The sequence below is a fragment of the Schistocerca piceifrons genome, chromosome 7, assembly GCF_021461385.2.
Source record: "Schistocerca piceifrons isolate TAMUIC-IGC-003096 chromosome 7, iqSchPice1.1, whole genome shotgun sequence".
NCBI lineage: Eukaryota > Metazoa > Arthropoda > Insecta > Orthoptera > Acrididae > Schistocerca > Schistocerca piceifrons.
In genome coordinates, this window is record NC_060144.1 from 157,560,122 (window position 1) to 157,583,997 (window position 23,876).

At 44.0% G+C, this 23,876-nt stretch overlaps 1 protein-coding gene across 1 annotated transcript; it reads right to left on the minus strand.

Annotated features, from left to right (window-relative positions):
* Positions 1-3,911: 3,911 nt before the first annotated feature.
* LOC124805523 (spore wall protein 2-like) lies at positions 3,912-23,323 on the minus strand. Its single transcript, XM_047266091.1, has 3 exons — positions 23,292-23,323; positions 18,566-22,284; positions 3,912-3,958 (listed from the first exon to the last, which is right to left on the minus strand). The coding sequence occupies exons 1-3, from the start codon at positions 23,321-23,323 to the stop codon at positions 3,912-3,914; spliced, it is 3,798 nt and encodes a 1,265-aa protein (XP_047122047.1).
* Between the last annotated feature and the right edge of the window lie 553 nt (positions 23,324-23,876).

Here is a 23,876-nt window from a genome sequence, read left to right on the forward strand (position 1 = left end):
TACTGTCAGCACAAGACACAGATTAGCACTCTCCCACTATAAATCACCTGGGCCAGGTATTACTAAAGATATAGGTTAATAATTTATAGCTCAAAACTCAAAAAATTCCGAACATCAACTACTACAGTGATGCAAAATTCTCATTTCAAGGAAATACTCTAAATGACATTAACCAAAAGGAATTTAGCTGTCACTATCACACAGATGCTAACTGAATTTACAAATGAATCCCGTTTCATCACCAAGCGAGATGGCGCAGTGGTTAGCAAACTGAACTCGCATTCGGGAGGACCAAGATTACTGCGTCCGGCTATCCTGATTTACGTTTTCCATGATTTCCCTAAACTGCTACAGGCAAACTCCGGGATGGTTACTTTGAAGGGCACGGCCGACTTCCTTCCCTAACCCGATGGGGCCGATGTACTCGCTGTCTGGTCCACTCCCACCAAATCAACCAACCAACCGTTCTCAACGTCAGCAAAAAGTTGAAAATAATCATTTCAAAAGTTAAAATTTATCACTACACACACACTAGCTGACATAAAAATACACACTTTTCGTTTTTTTTTTTTTTTTTTTTTAGTCATCCGTCTTCTGACTGGTTAGATTCATCCCACCACGAATTCCTCTCCTGTGCCTACAGAGTATCACTTGCAACGTACGTCCTCAATAATTCGCTGGATATATTCCAGTCTCTACCTTCCTCTACAGTTTTTGCTCTCTACAGCTCTCTCTAGTATCATGAAATTCATCCCCTGAAGTCTCAACAGGGTTTCTATCATTGTCCGTTCTCCTTGTCAGTGTCTTCCACATATTCCTATCCTCTCCCATTCTGCGCAGAATGCTTCAATTATCTCCTGTTCCGGTTTTCCCACAGTCCGGTGCTGTGCTCCAAACATATATTCTCAGAAACTTCTTCTTCACATTAAGGCCCAAGTTCGATACCAGTAGACTTCTCTTGGGCTGGAATGTCCTTCTTACCAGTGTTAGTCTGCTTTTGATGTCCTCCTTGCTCTGTCTGTCATTGGTTGTTTTCTGCCTATTTAGTAGAATTCCTTGACATTATTTATTTCGAGAGCATCAATCATAGTATTAAGTTTCATGCTGTTATCGTTTCTACTACTTCTTATTACTTTCATCTTTCTTAGCTTTATTCTCAGTCCATATTCTGTGCTCATTAGCTTGTTCATTCTGAACAGCAGATCTTGTAATTCTTTTTCACTTTCACTCAGGATAGCAATATCATCAGCGAATCGTGTCATTGATATCCTTTCACCTTAAATTTTAATTACACTCCTGAACTCTTTTTTATATCCATCATTGCTTCTTCAATGTATAGACTGAACAGTAGGGGAAAAAGACGACATCCCTGCCTGACACCTTTTTAATCCTAGCACTTCGATTTTGGTCGTCCATTCTTATTTTTCGCTCTTGGCTCTTGTAAGTGGTGTATATTACCCGTCTCTCCCTGTGGTTTACCCCTATATCTTGCACCGTTTTACATTCTCGAAAGCTTTTTCCATGTCGACAAATCCTATGAACGTGTCTTGATTTATCTTAACTCTTGTTTCCATAGTCAACCGCAACATCAGAATTGCCTCTCTTATGCCTTTGCCTTTCCTAAAGCCAAACTGATTGTCATCTACCACATACTCAATTTTCTTTTCCCTTCTTCTGTGTATTATCCTTGTCAGCAACGTGTATGCATGAGCTGTTTAACTGATTGTGCGATAATTATCGCACTTGCCTACTCTTGCAGTCTTCTTAATTGTGTGGATGATATTTTCCCGAAAGTCGGATACATTCTACATACCAGCGTGAATAGTCGTTTTGTGGCCATTTCCCCCAATGATTTTAGGAATTCTGATGGAATGTCATGTATCCCTTCTTCCTTATTTGACCTTCATTCCTGCAAAGCTCTCTTAAATTCTGATTATAATACTGAATCCACTGTCTCTTCCAAAACGATTCCTGTTTCTTCTTCTATCACAACAGACAGCACTATCCCCTCTTAGAGGCCTTCAATGTATTGCTTCCACCGATCCGCTCTCTCCACTGTATTTAATAGTGGGATTCCTGTTGCACTCTTAATGTTAACACCCTTGCTTTTCGTTTCACTAAAAGTTGTTTAGACTTTCTTATATGCTGAGTCAGTCCTTGCGACAGTAATTTCTTTCCTGTTTCTTAACATTTTTCAAGCAGCAATATCGTTTTGTCTTCAATATACTATTTATTTCATTCTTCAGTGACTTGAATTTATGTATTCCTAAATTTCCCTGAACATTTTTGTGCTTCCTTCTTTCATTGATCAGCTGAAGTATTTCTTCTGTTACACATGGTTTCTCGCAGTTACCTTCTTTGTACTATGTTTTTCTTTCCACCTTTGCGATTGCCCTTTTTAGAGATGTCCATTCATCTTAGACTATGCTGCCTGGTGAACTATTCCTTATTACTAAATCTACAGCTTTAGAGAACATTAACTGTATCTTGTCATTCCTTAGTACTAGTATATACTACGTCTTTGCTTATTTATTCTTCCTGACTAATCTGTTAAATTTCAATTTGCTCTTCATCACTACTACATTGCGATCCGCATGTATATCTGCTCCTGGGTACGCCTTACAATCAAGTATCTGATTTCGGAATCTCTGTCTGATAATGACGTAATCTAACTGAAATTTTCCCGTATCACACGGCCTTTTCCGAGTATGCCTCCTCCTCTTATGATTCTTGAGCGGAGTGTTCGCTATTACTAGCAGAAATTTATTACAGAAATCAATCAATCTTTCTCATCTCTCATTCCTAGTACCAAGCCCATATTCACCTGTAGCTTTTTCTTCTACTCCTTCCCCTACAACTGCATTCCAGTCCCCCATGACTATTAGAATTTCATTTACGTATTGTATTACCCTTTCAATAGTCTCATATCCTTTCTTTGTATCTTCATCGTCAGCTTGCGTCATCGGCATGTATTCCTGAACTATTTCCGGCCAGGATGGTCGAGCGGTTCTAGGCACTACAGTCTGGAACCGCGCGACCGCTACGGCGCAGGTTCGAATTCTGCCTCGATCAGGGATGTGTGTGATGTTCTTAGGTTAGTTAGGTATAAGTAGTTCTAAGTTCTATGTGACTGATGACCTCAGACGTTAAGTCCCATAGTGCTCAGGGCCATTTGAACCATTTTAACTATCGTTGTCGATGTTGGATTGCTGCTGATTCTGACAAGAACAGCCCTATCACTGAACTATTCACAGTAACACACTGTCTGCCCTGACTTCCTTTTCATACCATTTTCTCCTACTGTTGATATTACCTTTACTCAGCTGGCCAGAAATCCTTGTCTTTTTTCCATTTCACTTCACTGGGCCTACTATATATAGATTGAGCCTGTGGATTTCCATTTTCAGATTTTCAAGCTTCCCTACCACGTTCAAGCTTTTGACGTTCATCACCCCGATTCGTAGAAGGTTATCCTTTCGTTGCTTATTCAATCTTTTTCTCATGTTCACCTTCCAGAGATCCAAATGGGGGACTATTCGGGAATCTTTTCCCAATGGGGAGATCGTCATGACGCTTTTTCAGTTACTGTCCTGTGTATACACGTTATGTGTCTTTAATTCAGTGGTTTCCATTGCCTTCTACATCCTTATGCCGTAGATCATTGCTGGTTCTTCCGCCTCTAGGGACAGTTTCCCACCACAAGCACAGGGCGGTGCCCTGAACCTCTTTGACAAGGTCGTTGCCACAAACAGAGTGGCTTCTTACGCCAGAAGTCTTCGGCCACCAATGCTGATTATTACTCAGAATATGAGCGGTGGTGGGTTTCGACCCTAGGATCGAATACGGTTTGACTACGTATCAAAGACGCTGCCCCTAGACCACAGGAACATATTTGACATTATAACATGTCATTACACATATAAGATAACAATATTCAGACCATCCTTGTTGCTGAGCTCTGTGAATGAAACATTCATTAACTTATGCTACTGTCTTTCAAAGAAAATCATTATATCTGACTATATACAAAATCATTAAACTTTAATTAATCATTATCTCATCTAATTACGTATTAGTTCATGGATAAGTCTAGGTTATATTAAGGGAAATATTTCTTCAATCTTGATGTGGATAAAGCCTTTTCATTCGGTTTGTTCCCAGATAACCTAGTATACACGATTCTCAAAATCGTAAGTGGCTCAATGTACAGAAGTTGCTATTTTTTTTTCCTTAGTTAACAGCGAAGACTTACGGTGTGTTTCCAAGAGTACTAGTGCATGGGGACTTAATTATTCACAATGCAAATAATTTTAATTTTTTGATTTAGTAGCTGTCCGGTTACGCTGTCTCGCAACCGGTTGGCCCTGACTAGTATTAGTACGCAATCTGACTGCATAGAATAACAACAAAGAATGAAAGGAAATTTCCGTTACCACAATTAATTAATTAAGTCCCCAGCAACTATAAAAGCTACCAAACAAAAACTACGAACAACAAAGCACAAGTGTAACTGTTCTGTGTGTGGAAGTGTGATTCAACGTATACATCTGGCACGGTTCTTCCTCAACAAGACAAGATATTTTAAATACCATTTACACTGAATTAATTAAATAAAACTGAAATACTATAATTGCACATAGAAACCCGAATTACAGTCTAATACATGAACACAAGCCAGATGCTTTGTTGACTGAACCTGTGACCAAGAGGCATTGTTAGTTAGGAAATTTAAAAAAAAAATAAAAAAATGTTTTTTACCTTCATATATATTGACTAAAAATACACTCTGATCATTACAACATCTCCATTCGAACATCATCTGCTGTCTAGCCCATCAAAACAACTGCACACGATATGGTCTCAAATAGTACAGCTATCAACATCCTCTCAGCAAAGCACTAACCACCACAACTTCTGAACAAGCTCTGCCAGTGGAGGCGGCGGAATAAAACTCTTTGGCGCAATCTCTGGCGCTGTGACTCAGTGTAGCCACCTTTCACTAGTTCTCCGATATTAAAACCTAGCTTCCGCAATCTTCTTCGATCATATGCTCGTTTAAGTACTCTCGCCTTCTCTGTGAGATTAACCAGGGCATTTCTAATCTTTTCTTCCCAATGACGATTTACTCTCGGTAGATTGGGGATTTTATCTACCCTCTCATTCCGCTCTTCTTGACGAAACATCAATTATGCTGCTGCGAAATTTCTGGTAGTACTGGGCAAATTGCTCATGATATCTTCAAATTTCCCCAGGTAGTCAATGTATACAGTTCGTTGGGCATGGCAATAGGTGTCCATAAATTTGTTTAGCTCTCTCATAATCCATCCCACTGGACTCTCTTCGGGATGCTACCTTGAGGTTTGTATTTGTTAAACACACACTCTGTATAATGCATTTCTATAAGCAAAACAGGTAAAACTGGAAATATTACCTGACAGTACTGCATTTGCCTTGCCAACACGCTACACGAAGTCGTCAAGTAATCGATTTAGAATTGGTTCACTGTTTGCTGTCTGTAATTGATACTTACGTGAAGACATCAAAGAAAGCAAATTTGAAAACTGAATAAATCACTGAATAATGTGGACAGAGAGGTGCAAATTGAAAAACATGTTTGGAATGACATGGGGTTTTATTAGAACCAAAAAAAATACAAAAGTTCAAAAAATGTCCTACAGATGGCGCTTCATCTGATCAGAATAGCAATAACTAGCATAACAAAGTGAGACAAGCAAATATGATGTTCTCTACAGGAAATGCTCAATATGTCCACCATCATTCCTCGACAATAGCTATAGTGGAGGAATAATGTTGTGAACACCACTGTAAAGCATGTCCGGAGTTATGGTGAGGTATTGGCGTCGGAAGTTGTCTTTCAGCATCCTTAGAGATGTCGGTCGATCACGATACACTTGCAACTTCAGGTAACCCCAAAGCCAATAATCGCATGGACTGAGGTCTGGGGACCTGGGAGGCCAAGCATGACGAAAGTGGCGGCTGAGCACACGATCATCATCAAACGACGCGCGCAAGAGGTCTTTCACGCGTCTAGCAATATGGGGTGGAGCGCCATCCTGCATAAACATCGTACGTTCCAGCAGGTGTTTATGAGCCAGGCTGGGGATGATGCGATTCTGTAACATATCGGCGTACCTCTCACCCGTCACGGTAGCAGTACTGACGTTTTGATGTCCAGCGCCATCTGTCGGACATTTTGCGATCTTTGTATTTCTTTGGTTCTAATAAAACCCCATGTCATTCCAAGCATGTGTGTCAATTTTTACCTGTCTATCTGCATTATTCCGTGTTTTATGAAGTTTTCAAATTTATACAGACTTTTTGATCACCCGGTATTTATAGGCACCTCCGGTGCAGACAATGGACCGCAAACATCCACACAAAGGACGTCTGGAGACTTGTCCGGTACTATTGAATGCAATGTATCCTTACTGCCACGGTTGTGTGGCTTCATCTTTTGACATAACTGACAAGAGTAAAACTCTTCCAGCACCTTGTGCCTGAGTTTTTGGAAGTAACAGTAGGCTCTTAACTTGTCTGTGCTCTCACTAACCCCAAAATGGCACCACGCTTGATGTGTTTACCGTATGTCTCTTTCCACAGTCACTAATGTAAAAACACCCTTTCTTCGCATTTTCACTCCTCGCATGAAACGGACTTGATCTACTATTTTGCAGAACTTTTGTACGACGTGTTACCACTGCTGTAATTGCCGAACTTCGACCACTCATCATCTTGTTCTTTCAATCCAGCCATACTAAAGAATAATTCCAAGTAATATCTTCGATTCAACTGATCTTGAATTAGCAGAGTAATAAAATTCTTTGTTTGTTCTTCTACAGCTATTTCGTGATTGAGTCCTTCTGGAAATCGAAATAGGGCATTCGCATCTAAACTCTCCTTTCCACTAATATATTAAATCTTAAAATTATACACCTGTAACGTCAATATCCATCTTGAAAGTCTTGAACGTTACATCTTACAAGTTATCAAATGTTAAAGTTTGGTGGTAACATTACACAGCTGTATGTGATCTGTAGAGATAACAGTTAAATTTGCGGAAAGCTCAAAACAACAACCAGTGCTTCTTGCTCTGTAGTCTCGTAAGATCGCTCACATGGATACAAGGTCCTACTGGCGAGTACTACAGGGCAAAATGTCAGTATTCCGTCAGTTCCTCTTGTTTGAAATAGACACGCATTCAGCCCGACAGAGGATGCATCCATCAGCTAACCTAAGTCCAATGATATATCCAGACGATATAATGATCTCGAATTCACTAATGCTCTGATTACATCATTGAATTCTTGTTGACATTCATTTATCCACTGCCATGCTACGTTTTTAAGCAGAAGATTCAAAAATTCTTCAGCATTCAACGACTGATCCGGAACACACGACGGAAAAACGAAGCGAAATTGAGAAACCTTTTGAGCTGTGTCCTAGCCCCTGGCGCCAGAAAGTTCTCAATTGCATGTATCTTTTCCGAGTCCGGTAAAATTCCTTAGGAATCAATTTAGTGACCTATGAACTTGATCTTCTTCAACAGAAAATGCGATTTTGGCAAGATAACTGTTACTTCGATCTCCCTAAAAGGTTCCTGTACACAAGCTAATAATTCCATATTTTCCTGCTAGGTCGATATGGCTATCAACAAATCATCCGCAAATGAAGTCATATGACGTCACAAGCGGGTCCTAGTACATATCCCAGGGTCTGTATAAATTTTCCAACACGCACTTTTAATGCCGAACGGAAGGACTCACAAGTGACAGCTTCTCCCTGTATAGAGGAATGCTGTATACTTCACTGAGGTTTGATCAAAACTTAGTTGCCAGTACAAAGCACACATTTCAGTACTGGTTAGGTACTGCACGCCGTGAAAGTTTTGAAACAACTGGTTCATGTTCTCTGAATATGTGTGTAATGGAACAACAATTTTGTTCATCACCTGGCGATCGCAGTTCTAGGCGAACTTTTCCATCGCTGCCACTAAGAGTTGTATACCATAGGGGCTGATCAAGGGTTCGATCAAATCCTCCGAAATCATGCGATCAATTTCCTCTTCTGTTGCCGATTTGAGCTTCGACGATATGGGATAAAAGTTATGTTTGAAGCTTTGGTATGGGAAACTTTGAGGTGACAATTGTATCCTTTAATGAGTCGTGGCCTTTCCTCGAAGAGTTTATAATAATTATTAATCAACTTTGCTCACTGATTCTTCTGATCTTTTGTGAGATTCTAGGTTTCTTCTAATTTGTTATGGACGTGATCATTCAAACTGCCTATATTCTCCTTTTGTTCCACTTCGTTGGAAGACCTTCGGTTATGGTCATTATCCAATTTTATGCATGACCCTTTGCAGTATCGTTCATTCTTCCTTTCCTTTCTCAACGAGTCTAGTTGAATTCGGCGCCCTCTAACTTAATTATAAACTTTCTAACAGAGAAATCGATTCTTCCGCCCTTATCGTATATACCCTCCCATCCTAAGATGCAGTCGACCTCAATTTATTAATTAGTAACAACGTGCACTGAATAGCTGCAAATGTTCAAATGTGTGTGAAATCTTATGGGACTTAACTACTAAGGTCATCAGTCCCTAAGCTTACACACTACTTAGCCTAAATTATCCTAAGGATAAAAACACACACACACACACACACCCATGCCCGAGGGAGGACTCGAACCTCCGCTGGGACCAGCCGCACAGCCCATTACTGCAGCTCCCTAGACCGCTCCGCTAATCCCGAGCGGCAATAGCTACATTTCGCAGTCTTAGTGTAAGCATCATTCGTATCTTCACAGTCTGCGACCGAGTGCCGACAGCTCCAACCATCATCTAAACTACAATTGTCTGCAGTGGAAGTACACAATTCCTTTCCTTAAGACAACCTTTCAAAGAGATTGGGGGAGATCGCATTTACCGAAGCACCAGCGTCCAAAACCACAGTACCAGGAAGTCCTTTAATATTTACTTCTAATACAGAGATCGGTATGTTGGATAATGACTGTCACATTTATTTGTATCTACACAGTGTTTCTCTTTTAGTTCTACACCATCATTATACCCGAAAAAATTCAGCTTCTGCATACAGCCCCTGAAAAACTTGTCTGTTAAATTACTCAGGAACGAGTTTCTGATATCCTAATGACAAACTGTTAGTAGTCATATTTAACTGATATGTTGCAGATATGACAGTATTCTGGCGCTTGCTTATGTCTTCAGTCTGTTGTGCAACCTTGGTCAGTTCGTTCGAAAATAGTTCCTGTGCGTGACGCAATTGCATTATTTCATTCGACCTTTGGCCTTATCTTCTAGCTATATCAGTACCACACACAGTAATTGACTCTATAGCCGGCCGAAGTGGCCGTGCGGTTAAAGGCGCTGCAGTCTGGAACCGCAAGACCGCTACGATCGCAGGTTCGAATCCTGCCTCGGGCATGGATGTTTGTGATGTCCTTAGGTTAGTTAGGTTTAACTAGTTCTAAGTTCTAGGGGACTAATGACCTCAGCAGTTGAGTCCCATAGTGCTCAGAGCCAATTGACTCTATATCTTGCTTAGTTACAACGTTCTCTACCTTGGTTTTCTTTTCAGATTGGCTTAATTCGTATATTAACATCAGTAACAGTCCTGGTTAAAATTTATAACTGCCTTGAGATATCCGTTAATGGATCCAAGATTGCCTGCGGTGAAGCTGTTGCCTCTGCTCCCAAAAAAACCTTCAGGAATGGACTCAGTATTTGATTATTTTTCACCTTGCGTTTTTCTGTACTGTGAACCGGACTAAACTATAACCTAAATTCATTATTGGATCTTATAGGTCCCTCCTACGAGCAACCCAACTTAACAGTACAGACAATAGTGTATGCACTTTAAATCTATACATTAAAACGCACTATGTCACTAATTACTGCATTCACTACATTGAAAAAAAAACAATGTTCTGCTTTTTAGTAGGAGGAGACTGGTACAGTTGAACTGCAGTGGAAGAACACTATCTGCACTTGCCTGTACGACATATTGACATCTCATAATATTCATCTGTAATGGACCAGTCTGGTCAGCTCTCACAATGACGTCCAGACCCACAGCAAAGCTTGCAACAATGTTACACAACATAGGTTAAACAATATATATATTTGATATTACGCACAAAATTCACTCAAAACTGGACTCCCGTCGCAGTCACCACTTTTAATGTTTGTATATTTACTTACTACTCACAAAACAATAAACTTCTGCTATACGCAATGTGTAATACTAAAAATCTGTGTGCCTCTTGAATGCCAAAGTATCTTTGATCAGAACAGAGCTTAACTAGGAAGTTTTGAAAGTATTTCTACATTAATTGCGTTTTCATATGACCATAATGTGAAAGACGACTGAGCTGGATCGCTGTCGCTGTCTCCTGTTTCGCTCCGCTGATGTTGCCAGACTACGTCGCTCTTCGAAACGTCCTGTATTTTTACAGCTTCCCTATAGACAAGACGTGACTACGTGGTAGGCGCAGCAGTACACTCCGATGATTTTTAAATGCTGGCGTCAGATCAGGGGAAAATTACTGATAAAATTGAAACAGTTCCGTTGAAAGGAGACTAGGACCGTGTGCAGGCTCGAACCAGCGCTCATTCATTATGGGGGTCGATTGTCATGCGTGTACATGTGAGCGCTTTCACAGTCCAGTAAAGATAGTTGCGAATGAAAAACAGTTCACATTTCACGAACTTCTATTCATTTAATCTTTTGTAGCCTTTACTTATATTTAATTGCACTGAAGCTGACTCTTTTACGCCTTAGCGGTTAAATTACCTTCTATCTGTGACAAAATATCACAATGGCTGCTCTTCAACCTTAGGAAAATTTCCGCATGTTCCTCGAAGTCTATTCTCGCCAGTTGATTTATCTACATTTCTTACACAAATATACTACTGGTCATTAAAACTGCTACACCACAAAGATGACTTGCTACAGACGCGAAATGTAACCGACAAGAAGAAGATGCTGTGACATGATTAGCTTTTCAGAGCATTCACACAAGGTTGTCGCCGGTGGCGACACCTACGACGTGCTGACATGAGGAAGGTTTCCAACCGATTTCTCATACACAAACAGCAGTAGACCGGCGTTTCCTGGTGAAACGTTGTTGTGATGCTTCGTGTACGGAGGAGAAATGTGTACTATTACGTTTCCGACTATGATAAAAGTCGGCTTGTAGCCTATGGCGATTGCGGTTTATCGTATCACGACATTGCTGCTCGCGTTGGTCGAGATCCGATGACTGTTAGCAGAATATGGAATCAGTGGGTTCAGGAGGGTAATACGTATCGCCGTGCCGGATCTCAACGACCTCGTATCACTAGCAGTCGAGATGACAGGCATCTTATCCGCATGGCTGTAACGGATCGTGCAGCCACGACTCGATCCCTGAGGCAACAGATGGGGACGTTTTCAAGACAACAACCATCTGCACGAACAGCTCGATGACGTTTGCCGCAGCATGGACTATCAGCTCGGAGACCATGGCTGCGGTTACCCTTGACGCTGCATCACAGACAGGAGCGCCTGCGATGGTGTGCTCAACGTCGTATCTGGGTGCACTGATGGCAAAACGTCACTTTTTCGGATGAATCCAGGTTCTGTTTACAGCATCATGATGGTCGCATACGTGTTTGGCGACATCGCGATGAACGCACGTTGAAAGCGTGTATTCGGCATCGCCATACTGGTGTACCACGTGGCGTTATGGTATGGGGTGCTATAGGTTACGTCTCCGTCACCGCTTGTTCGCATTGACGGCACTTTGAACAGTGGATGTTACATTTCAGATGTGTTACGACCCGTGGCTCTACCCTTCATTCGATCCCTGCGAAACCCTACATTTCAGCAGGATAATGCACGACCGCATGTTGCAGTTCCTGTACGGACCTTTCTGGATATAGAAAATGTTCGACTGCTGCCCTGGCCAGTACATTCTCCAGATCTCTCACCAACTGAAAACGTCTGATCAATGGTGGCCGAGCAACTGGCTCTTCAAAATACTCCAGTCACTACTCTTGAAGAACTGTGGCATGGGCAGCTGCACCTGTACACGCTTTACAGGCGCTGTTTGACTCAATGCCCAGGCGTGTCAAGGGTGTTATTACGGCCAGAGCTGGTTGCTCTGCGTACTGATTTCTCAGGATCTATACACCCACATTTCGTGAAAATGTAATCACATATCAGTTATAGTATAATATATTTGTCCAATGAATACCCGTTTATCATCTGCGTTTATTCTTGGTGTAGCAATTTTAATGGCCAGTAGTGTATTTCTTAAGATTGACGCAATAATATTTCACTGTCGACATAGAGTTGTGTTATGCGACTTGGCGTTGCGTAGTTTTTCCGACATTCTAATTTACACTAATTTCCTGCCGTCAACCTTACGCACAACGGAGAAGAATCAGAAAGACTTGCTGAACAAACTTACAAATGTGTGTGAAATCTTATGGAACTAAACTGCTAAGGTCATCAGTCCCTAAGCTTACACACTACTTAACCTAAATTATCCTAAGGACAGACACACACACCCATACCCGAGGGAGCACTCGAACCTCCGCCGGGACCAGCCGCACAGTCCATGACTGCAGCGCCCTAGACCGCTCGGCTAATCCCTCGCAGACTAGCTCAACAGTTCCAAGAAAAAAGCAGCTAGTCTATTCCCACAATATTGCAGATACTTGAAGTGCAGATCGCCTGGTACGATGCTGCAATTTTACAATGTTTCCAGAGCATTAAATTGGCAACTGAAATATTTGAAGAACTCTCAAAAAACTTGAAACCATATATAACGTAAACAGTAAAGAATGTAAACTCAGGCACTGCTCGGTTAGAGTCATGTCGCTAATACAACAAAACCTTTCCAAATTTAGGATAAAGAATGTAAATACATAAAACCCTTCGTGGCCCACATCTCTCCCTATGTAACATTCCAAGTGTATCTCTTCCAACAGGCTGGAAGACAGATGCCTTAGGGCAGACAAAAATACGAGGTTTCGCATCCAGCACAAAGGATATTACGGTACTGGTCCGTCGCAGCACTCGAATGAGAGCGACTCGTTGTTCTTAAAGCCACTACGAGCGGCATACCTACTGAGAGCAAGACTGTGCACGCAGCACTATTTTGTCGAGTCAGTGTAGACTGCTCACTCTAACTGTACCCTCTTCCACACGTCGCGCGGATACTACGAGGAAAGATACAATTGAGCGAAAACATCTAGCTACAGTTAAGTTCACGAGCTGGTTGTTGTTGTTGTTGTTGTTGTGGCCCTCAGTCCTGAGACTGGTTTGATGCAGATCTCCCTGCTACTCTATCCTGTGCAAGCTTCTTCATCTCCCAGTACTTACTGCAACCCACATCCTTCTAAATCTGCTTAGTGTATTCATCTCTTGGTCTCCCTCTACAATTTTTACCCTCCACGCTGCCCTCCAATGCTAAATTTGTGATCCCTTGATGCCTCATAACATGTCCTACCAACCGGTCCCTTCTTCTTGTCAAGTTGTGCCACAAACTCCTCTTCTCCCCAATTCTATTCAATACCACCTTATTAGTTATGTGACCTACCCATCTAATCTGCAGCATTCTTGTGTAGCACCACATTGCGAAAGCTTCTATTCTCTTCTTGTCCAAACTATTTACCGTCTATGTTTCACTTCCATACATGGCTACACTCCATACAAATACTTTCAGAAACGACTTCCTGACACTTAACTGTATACTCGATGTTAACAAATTTCTCTTCTTCAGAAACACTTGCTTTTCTTGCCATTGCCCGTCTACATTTTATATCCTCTCTACTTCGACCATCATTAGTTGTAAGGTGTCAGGCAAATCCAACACCTTCCATGAAAACCATGACATGATAAGCAAATCCAGTAGTATGTCGCATAGCTCCGAATAAATCGTGACATTAAATTAACCAAAGTAATACGAGTAACGAGTGAGCAAATGGAATACCACAGACTAAAACAAGAATGCCTAAATGCATGTCATACCTTCCCACCATGAGACAGACGCAGTTCCGAGGGAAGAAATGAGAACAGAGGCCGAGAGCAGAACCGTGTTATGCTAGAAGGCCCTACGATAAGGTACTGACACCCACGTAGACAACTAACCATCAGGACCACCCCGAGCCCATGTTAAAAGCTAGAGCCCTCCAGAAGAACAGTATAGAACTTACGATAACACTAAAAGGGCCGCACCAGCCGCAAGTTTTAGCGTGAGACTTTCACGCGTCCCTGTTACGTTGCAAACGTTAAAAACATTGCCCCACCACGAAAAGTATAACGTTTCTCATTGGATGGACAGAATTTTTGTAGGCGGAGCTTAAGGTTAACATTGAGACCCTGATTGGTCAGATGAAAACACAGCCAGATAGTTTTTTTTAAACCAACTTCGGTAAATTGTAGTAAGGAGAAGTTAGGATGGAGTTGCTTCCAAGACGGCGAGATGCGTGGAGCTGTGCCGCCCGCGGCCCCCTGACGAACACCGACAATGTAATGAACGCACGCGATGCCGCATTTTTGAGCCCATAAGGCTTCACTCAGAACTGCAGAAGTCTCATCTGTTACATCACCTTTTTGCGTAATACTAGTCTCGATCGTCAATTAAAGCTCATGGAATTCACATTTGCCACGTAAGTTAAAATCTCAAACGTGATGATTTTTCTGTTATATAATTATTGAGAAGCCACATCAGCCACTGTAATTTACGACAAGTTAGATAAGTAATTAAAGATAATTGAGGGTCACTGCAGACCATCTTGATAGTTTTCTCTTTTATGAAACTTAATTTAAACCTAGATTATAGATGTGATAGGGCATAGGTCATCCTTCGATCCACTGTAGAACTTGAAAACCCATTCAGGGAATATTCGTTCACATTTTTGTTGAACGCAGTTGGTTTTTATCATCCTGTATTAAAACATTTCCTTTCATCAATAGTGCAATTTATAAACACTGTTTTGTGAGTAGAATAAAATGTCCAATGGTAAACTTAACTGCTTTTTCGACGTTACTTTACCAGCTAACTAAAAATAGGAAAGCCTTGAACCCCTTCCACTAAATTTAGTTAGTATGGAGATTCCTTTACAGGGAGTGCAGTGAAGCTGACACTGAAATCATTAAGTATTTGGTTATATCATCGCTAGTCTTACTGAACTCTTCTGAACTCTACAGTCATGTGTGGTCTGGCGTCTCCTTACCAGCAACAGGTCCTAGGTTCAAACTAATCAATTCCCTAAAACACACGCTCAGAGCGTCGTCGCGCGAAAGTGGTAGGGAGACACGACTTAGAACAACAGACACCACGCAGAATGTTAGAGAATGGTGACCCTGCCTGGATGGTAAAATACCATGACTGAAGGTCGACCACATGCCTAACTAGGTCAGAAAAAAATCCTGTTGAAAATTTTTTTTAATGAAAACCTTTTTTTGAAAGGCCTAAATAGTTGAAAACAGTAGCTGCAGCGATAGATAGTAATAAATTATTCAATAGAAAGTGAGACATTCTAGCAGAGACAATAGCATAATTAAGTTATGAATTTTAATTTGTTAGAATTAAGTTTTCTCTCCAATGCGGATACATCATTGACAAGTTGGTTCTGACTCAACAACTAAGTGAATGGAGTGTAAGTCTTGGGCATAGTAAGTGTAAAGTCGTGTGAACAAAAAGTTTATGAAATGCGTGAGATCGTATGAGCGCATGTTGACTTGAAGTAGGGCGCGTGAATTGCTTTTAAAACAGAAAATAAGGGATTCGGAAAGATTAGCAATGGCAGATCTAGACCTTGACCGAATTGAGGTAGAGAACCAACATGAAGATGGAGAGAGAATAGAGGACAGTACAACAGACGATGCAGTATCGCGAGAAATAGGACAGATAACGCACCATAACGAGGATAATGTACGTCAAGGCATAGAAAACGTTAAGTCAGCATACGACAGAGGAGCAGGAAAGTAGAGAGACAGCCGATGAGGATTTTAACTTGCGTCTTGAATACGTAGAACCCATAGTACAAGTAATCAGAGATCCCTCACCACAGAGTACAAGGAATTCGAGCAAAAACGTGTCACCGCACAGTTTAATGCAATCGGTTGCGAACCAACACTTCGGCGAAAACACAGAGTGTAGGACGTCAGAAGAAAACGCAATAGGTCCCACCAATCTGACAAAATTATTACAATTAATGACGGAAGCCATGACAAGACAAAATAAAGAAATCATGAACCAAATTAAAATTCAGAATGCAGAAACGACGATTTCCCATTTTTGCTATTTTTCCATTTTTGCTATTTTCCCATATCTGCTATTTTCCCATATTTGCTATTTTCCCATATTTGCTATTTTCCCATATTTGCTATTTTCCCATATTTGCTATTTTCCCATATTTGCTATTTTCCCATATTTGCTATTACCCATATTTGCGTTTTTCCCATATTTGCGCGTGTCCCATATTTGCGCGTGTCCCATATTTGCGCGTGTCCCATATTTGCGCGTGTCCCATATTTGCGCGTGTCCCATATTTGCGCGTGTCCCATATTTGCGCGTGTCCCATATTTGCGCGTGTCCCATATTTGCGCGTGTCCCATATTTGCGCGTGTCCCATATTTGCGCGTGTCCCATATTTGCGCGTGTCCCATATTTGCGCGTGTCCCATATTTGCGCGTGTCCCATATTTGCGCGTGTCCCATATTTGCGCGTGTCCCATATTTGCGCGTGTCCCATATTTGCGCGTGTCCCATATTTGCGCGTGTCCCATATTTGCGCGTGTCCCATATTTGCGCGTGTCCCATATTTGCGCGTGTCCCATATTTGCGCGTGTCCCATATTTGCGCGTGTCCCATATTTGCGCGTGTCCCATATTTGCGCGTGTCCCATATTTGCGCGTGTCCCATATTTGCGCGTGTCCCATATTTGCGCGTGTCCCATATTTGCGCGTGTCCCATATTTGCGCGTGTCCCATATTTGCGCGTGTCCCATATTTGCGCGTGTCCCATATTTGCGCGTGTCCCATATTTGCGCGTGTCCCATATTTGCGCGTGTCCCATATTTGCGCGTGTCCCATATCTGCGCGTGTCCCATATTTGCGCGTGTCCCATATCTGCGCGTGTCCCATATCTGCGCGTGTCCCATATCTGCGCGTGTCCCATATCTGCGCGTGTCCCATATCTGCGCGTGTCCCATATCTGCGCGTGTCCCATATCTGCGCGTGTCCCATATCTGCGCGTGTCCCATATCTGCGCGTGTCCCATATCTGCGCGTGTCCCATATCTGCGCGTGTCCCATATCTGCGCGTGTCCCATATCTGCGCGTGTCCCATATCTGCGCGTGTCCCATATCTGCGCGTGTCCCATATCTGCGCGTGTCCCATATCTGCGCGTGTCCCATATCTGCGCGTGTCCCATATCTGCGCGTGTCCCATATCTGCGCGTGTCCCATATCTGCGCCTGTCCCATATCTGCGCGTGTCCCATATCTGCGCCTGTCCCATATCTGCGCCTGTCCCATATCTGCGCCTGTCCCATATCTGCGCCTGTCCCATATCTGCGCCTGTCCCATATCTGCGCCTGTCCCATATCTGCGCCTGTCCCATATCTGCGCCTGTCCCATATCTGCGCCTGTCCCATATCTGCGCCTGTCCCATATCTGCGCCTGTCCCATATCTGCGCCTGTCCCATATCTGCGCCTTTCCCATTTTAGCGCTTTTCCCCTTACTCATCAACCCATCCTTCCAACTGATACCTTCTTCTAGTCTAGTTGTGCCACAAAATTCCCTTCTGCCATATTTGCGGTTTCCCGATTTTAGCGGTTTCCCGATTTTAGCGGTTTCCCGATTTTAGCGGTTTCCCGATTTTAGCGGTTTCCCGATTTTAGCGGTTTCCCGATTTTAGCGGTTTCCCGATTTTAGCGGTTTCCCGATTTTAGCGGTTTCCCGATTTTAGCGGTTTCCCGATTTTAGCGGTTTCCCGATTTTAGCGGTTTCCCGATTTTAGCGGTTTCCCGATTTTAGCGGTTTCCCGATTTTAGCGGTTTCCCGATTTTAGCGGTTTCCCGATTTTAGCGGTTTCCCGATTTTAGCGGTTTCCCGATTTTAGCGGTTTCCCGATTTTAGCGGTTTCCCGATTTTAGCGGTTTCCCGATTTTAGCGGTTTCCCGATTTTAGCGGTTTCCCGATTTTAGCGGTTTCCCGATTTTAGCGGTTTCCCGATTTTAGCGGTTTCCCGATTTTAGCGGTTTCCCGATTTTAGCGGTTTCCCGACTTTTGCGGTTTCCCGACTTTTGCGGTTTCCCGACTTTTGCGGTTTCCCGACTTTTGCGGTTTCCCGACTTTTGCGGTTTCCCGACTTTTGCGGTTTCCCGACTTTTGCGGTTTCCCGACTTTTGCGGTTTCCCGACTTTTGCGGTTTCCCGACTTTTGCGGTTTCCCGACTTTTGCGGTTTCCCGACTTTTGCGGTTTCCCGACTTTTGCGGTTTCCCGACTTTTGCGGTTTCCCGACTTTTACGGTGTTCTCCACTTTTGCGGTGTTCTCCACTTTTGCGGTGTTCTCCACTTTTGCGGTGTTCTCCACTTTTGGGGTGTTCTCCACTTTTGGGGTGTTCTCCACTTTTGGGGTGTTCTCCACTTTTGGGGTGTTCTCCACTTTTGGGGTGTTCTCCACTTTTGGGGTGTTCTCCACTTTTGGGGTGTTCTCCACTTTTGGGGTGTTCTCCACTTTTGGGGTGTTCTCCACTTTTGGGGTGTTCTCCACTTTTGGGGTGTTCTCCACTTTTGGGGTGTTCTCCACTTTTGGGGTGTTCTCCACTTTTGGGGTGTTCTCCACTTTTGGGGTGTTCTCCACTTTTGGGGTGTTCTCCACTTTTGGGGTGTTCTCCACTTTTGGGGTGTTCTCCACTTTTGGGGTGTTCTCCACTTTTGGGGTGTTCTCCACTTTTGGGGTCTTCTCCACTTTTGGGGTGTTCTCCACTTTTGGGGTGTTCTCCACTTTTGGGGTCTTCTCCACTTTTGGGGTCTTCTCCACTTTTGGGGTCTTCTCCACTTTTGGGGTCTTCTCCACTTTTGGGGTCTTCTCCACTTTTGGGGTCTTCTCCACTTTTGGGGTCTTCTCCACTTTTGGGGTCTTCTCCACTTTTGGGGTCTTCTCCACTTTTGGGGTCTTCTCCACTTTTGGGGTCTTCTCCACTTTTGGGGTCTTCTCCACTTTTGGGGTCTTCTCCACTTTTGGGGTCTTCTCCACTTTTGGGGTCTTCTCCACTTTTGGGGTCTTCTCCACTTTTGGGGTCTTCTCCACTTTTGGGGTCTTCTCCACTTTTGGGGTCTTCTCCACTTTTGGGGTCTTCTCCACTTTTGGGGTCTTCTCCACTTTTGGGGTCTTCTCCACTTTTGGGGTCTTCTCCACTTTTGGGGTCTTCTCCACTTTTGGGGTCTTCTCCACTTTTGGGGTCTTCTCCACTTTTGGGGTCTTCTCCACTTTTGGGGTCTTCTCCACTTTTGGGGTCTTCTCCACTTTTGGGGTCTTCTCCACTTTTGGGGTCTTCTCCACTTTTGGGGTCTTCTCCACTTTTGGGGTCTTCTCCACTTTTGGGGTCTTCTCCACTTTTGGGGTCTTCTCCACTTTTGGGGTCTTCTCCACTTTTGGGGTCTTCTCCACTTTTGGGGTCTTCTCCACTTTTGGGGTCTTCTCCACTTTTGGGGTCTTCTCCACTTTTGGGGTCTTCTCCACTTTTGGGGTCTTCTCCACTTTTGGGGTCTTCTCCACTTTTGGGGTCTTCTCCACTTTTGGGGTCTTCTCCACTTTTGGGGTCTTCTCCACTTTTGGGGTCTTCTCCACTTTTGGGGTCTTCTCCACTTTTGGGGTCTTCTCCACTTTTGGGGTCTTCTCCACTTTTGGGGTCTTCTCCACTTTTGGGGTCTTCTCCACTTTTGGGGTCTTCTCCACTTTTGGGGTCTTCTCCACTTTTGGGGTCTTCTCCACTTTTGGGGTCTTCTCCACTTTTGGGGTCTTCTCCACTTTTGGGGTCTTCTCCACTTTTGGGGTCTTCTCCACTTTTGGGGTCTTCTCCACTTTTGGGGTCTTCTCCACTTTTGGGGTCTTCTCCACTTTTGGGGTCTTCTCCACTTTTGGGGTCTTCTCCACTTTTGGGGTCTTCTCCACTTTTGGGGTCTTCTCCACTTTTGGGGTCTTCTCCACTTTTGGGGTCTTCTCCACTTTTGGGGTCTTCTCCACTTTTGGGGTCTTCTCCACTTTTGGGGTCTTCTCCACTTTTGGGGTCTTCTCCACTTTTGGGGTCTTCTCCACTTTTGGGGTCTTCTCCACTTTTGGGGTCTTCTCCACTTTTGGGGTCTTCTCCACTTTTGGGGTCTTCTCCACTTTTGGGGTCTTCTCCACTTTTGGGGTCTTCTCCACTTTTGGGGTCTTCTCCACTTTTGGGGTCTTCTCCACTTTTGGGGTCTTCTCCACTTTTGGGGTCTTCTCCACTTTTGGGGTCTTCTCCACTTTTGGGGTCTTCTCCACTTTTGGGGTCTTCTCCACTTTTGGGGTCTTCTCCACTTTTGGGGTCTTCTCCACTTTTGGGGTCTTCTCCACTTTTGGGGTCTTCTCCACTTTTGGGGTCTTCTCCACTTTTGGGGTCTTCTCCACTTTTGGGGTCTTCTCCACTTTTGGGGTCTTCTCCACTTTTGGGGTCTTCTCCACTTTTGGGGTCTTCTCCACTTTTGGGGTCTTCTCCACTTTTGGGGTCTTCTCCACTTTTGGGGTCTTCTCCACTTTTGGGGTCTTCTCCACTTTTGGGGTCTTCTCCACTTTTGGGGTCTTCTCCACTTTTGGGGTCTTCTCCACTTTTGGGGTCTTCTCCACTTTTGGGGTCTTCTCCACTTTTGGGGTCTTCTCCACTTTTGGGGTCTTCTCCACTTTTGGGGTCTTCTCCACTTTTGGGGTCTTCTCCACTTTTGGGGTCTTCTCCACTTTTGGGGTCTTCTCCACTTTTGGGGTCTTCTCCACTTTTGGGGTCTTCTCCACTTTTGGGGTCTTCTCCACTTTTGGGGTCTTCTCCACTTTTGGGGTCTTCTCCACTTTTGGGGTCTTCTCCACTTTTGGGGTCTTCTCCACTTTTGGGGTCTTCTCCACTTTTGGGGTCTTCTCCACTTTTGGGGTCTTCTCCACTTTTGGGGTCTTCTCCACTTTTGGGGTCTTCTCCACTTTTGGGGTCTTCTCCACTTTTGGGGTCTTCTCCACTTTTGGGGTCTTCTCCACTTTTGGGGTCTTCTCCACTTTTGGGGTCTTCTCCACTTTTGGGGTCTTCTCCACTTTTGGGGTCTTCTCCACTTTTGGGGTCTTCTCCACTTTTGGGGTCTTCTCCACTTTTGGGGTCTTCTCCACTTTTGGGGTCTTCTCCACTTTTGGGGTCTTCTCCACTTTTGGGGTCTTCTCCACTTTTGGGGTCTTCTCCACTTTTGGGGTCTTCTCCACTTTTGGGGTCTTCTCCACTTTTGGGGTCTTCTCCACTTTTGGGGTCTTCTCCACTTTTGGGGTCTTCTCCACTTTTGGGGTCTTCTCCACTTTTGGGGTCTTCTCCACTTTTGGGGTCTTCTCCACTTTTGGGGTCTTCTCCACTTTTGGGGTCTTCTCCACTTTTGGGGTCTTCTCCACTTTTGGGGTCTTCTCCACTTTTGGGGTCTTCTCCACTTTTGGGGTCTTCTCCACTTTTGGGGTCTTCTCCACTTTTGGGGTCTTCTCCACTTTTGGGGTCTTCTCCACTTTTGGGGTCTTCTCCACTTTTGGGGTCTTCTCCACTTTTGGGGTCTTCTCCACTTTTGGGGTCTTCTCCACTTTTGGGGTCTTCTCCACTTTTGGGGTCTTCTCCACTTTTGGGGTCTTCTCCACTTTTGGGGTCTTCTCCACTTTTGGGGTCTTCTCCACTTTTGGGGTCTTCTCCACTTTTGGGGTCTTCTCCACTTTTGGGGTCTTCTCCACTTTTGGGGTCTTCTCCACTTTTGGGGTCTTCTCCACTTTTGGGGTCTTCTCCACTTTTGGGGTCTTCTCCACTTTTGCGGTCTTCTCCACTTTTGGGGTCTTCTCCACTTTTGGGGTCTTCTCCACTTTTGCGGTCTTCTCCACTTTTGGGGTCTTCTCCACTTTTGCGGTCTTCTCCACTTTTGCGGTCTTCTCCACTTTTGCGGTCTTCTCCACTTTTGCGGTCTTCTCCACTTTTGCGGTCTTCTCCACTTTTGCGTTTTTCCCTTGTTTGCGTTTTTCCCGTGTTTGCGTTTTTCCCGTGTTTGCGTTTTTCCCGTGTTTGCGTTTTTCCCGTGTTTGCGTTTTTCCCGTGTTTGCGTTTTTCCCGTGTTTGCGTTTTTCCCGTGTTTGCGTTTTTCCCGTGTTTGCGTTTTTCCCGTGTTTGCGTTTTTCCCGTGTTTGCGTTTTTCCCGTGTTTGCGTTTTTCCCGTGTTTGCGTTTTTCCCGTGTTTGCGTTTTTCCCGTGTTTGCGTTTTTCCCGTGTTTGCGTTTTTCCCGTGTTTGCGTTTTTCCCGTGTTTGCGTTTTTCCCGTGTTTGCGTTTTTCCCGTGTTTGCGTTTTTCCCGTGTTTGCGTTTTTCCCGTGTTTGCGTTTTTCCCGTGTTTGCGTTTTTCCCGTGTTTGCGTTTTTCCCGTGTTTGCGTTTTTCCCGTGTTTGCGTTTTTCCCGTGTTTGCGTTTTTCCCGTGTTTGCGTTTTTCCCGTGTTTGCGTTTTTCCCGTGTTTGCGTTTTTCCCGTGTTTGCGTTTTTCCCGTGTTTGCGTTTTTCCCGTGTTTGCGTTTTTCCCGTGTTTGCGTTTCTCCCGTGTTTGCGTTTCTCCCGTGTTTGCGTTTCTCCCGTGTTTGCGTTTCTCCCGTGTTTGCGTTTCTCCCGTGTTTGCGTTTTTCCCGTGTTTGCGTTTTTCCCGTGTTTGCGTTTTTCCCGTGTTTGCGTTTTTCCCGTGTTTGCGTTTTTCCCATGTTGGCGTGTTTCCCATGTTGGCGTGTTTCCCCATTTTCGCGTTTTCCCCATTTTCGCGTGTTTCCCATATTCGCGTGTTTCCCATATTTGCGTTTTTCCAGTTACTCATGAACCCATACTACCAACCGAAAACTTCAAGTCCAGTTGTGCCACAAAATTCTCTTCTGCCGTATTTGCGATTTCCGATTTTGGCGATTATCCCATTTTTGTGTATTTCACATATTTGAGTTTTTCCCATACTTGCGTTTTTCCCATACTTGCGTTTTTCCCATATTTGCGTTTTTCCCATGTTGGCGTTTTTCCCATGTTGGCGTTTTTCCCATGTTGGCGTTTTTCCCATGTTGGCGTTTTTCCCATGTTGGCGTTTTTCCCATGTTGGCGTTTTTCCCATGTTGGCGTTTTTCCCGTGTTGGCGTTTTTCCCGTGTTGGCGTTTTTCCCGTGTTGGCGTTTTTCCCGTGTTGGCGTTTTTCCCGTGTTGGCGTTTTTCCCGTGTTGGCGTTTTTCCCGTGTTGGCGTTTTTCCCGTGTTGGCGTTTTTCCCGTGTTGGCGTTTTTCCCGTGTTGGCGTTTTTCCCGTGTTGGCGTTTTTCCCGTGTTGGCGTTTTTCCCGTGTTGGCGTTTTTCCCGTGTTGGCGTTTTTCCCGTGTTGGCGTTTTTCCCGTGTTGGCGTTTTTCCCGTGTTGGCGTTTTTCCCGTGTTGGCGTTTTTCCCGTGTTGGCGTTTTTCCCGTGTTGGCGTTTTTCCCGTGTTGGCGTTTTTCCCGTGTTGGCGTTTTTCCCGTGTTGGCGTTTTTCCCGTGTTGGCGTTTTTCCCGTGTTGGCGTTTTTCCCGTGTTGGCGTT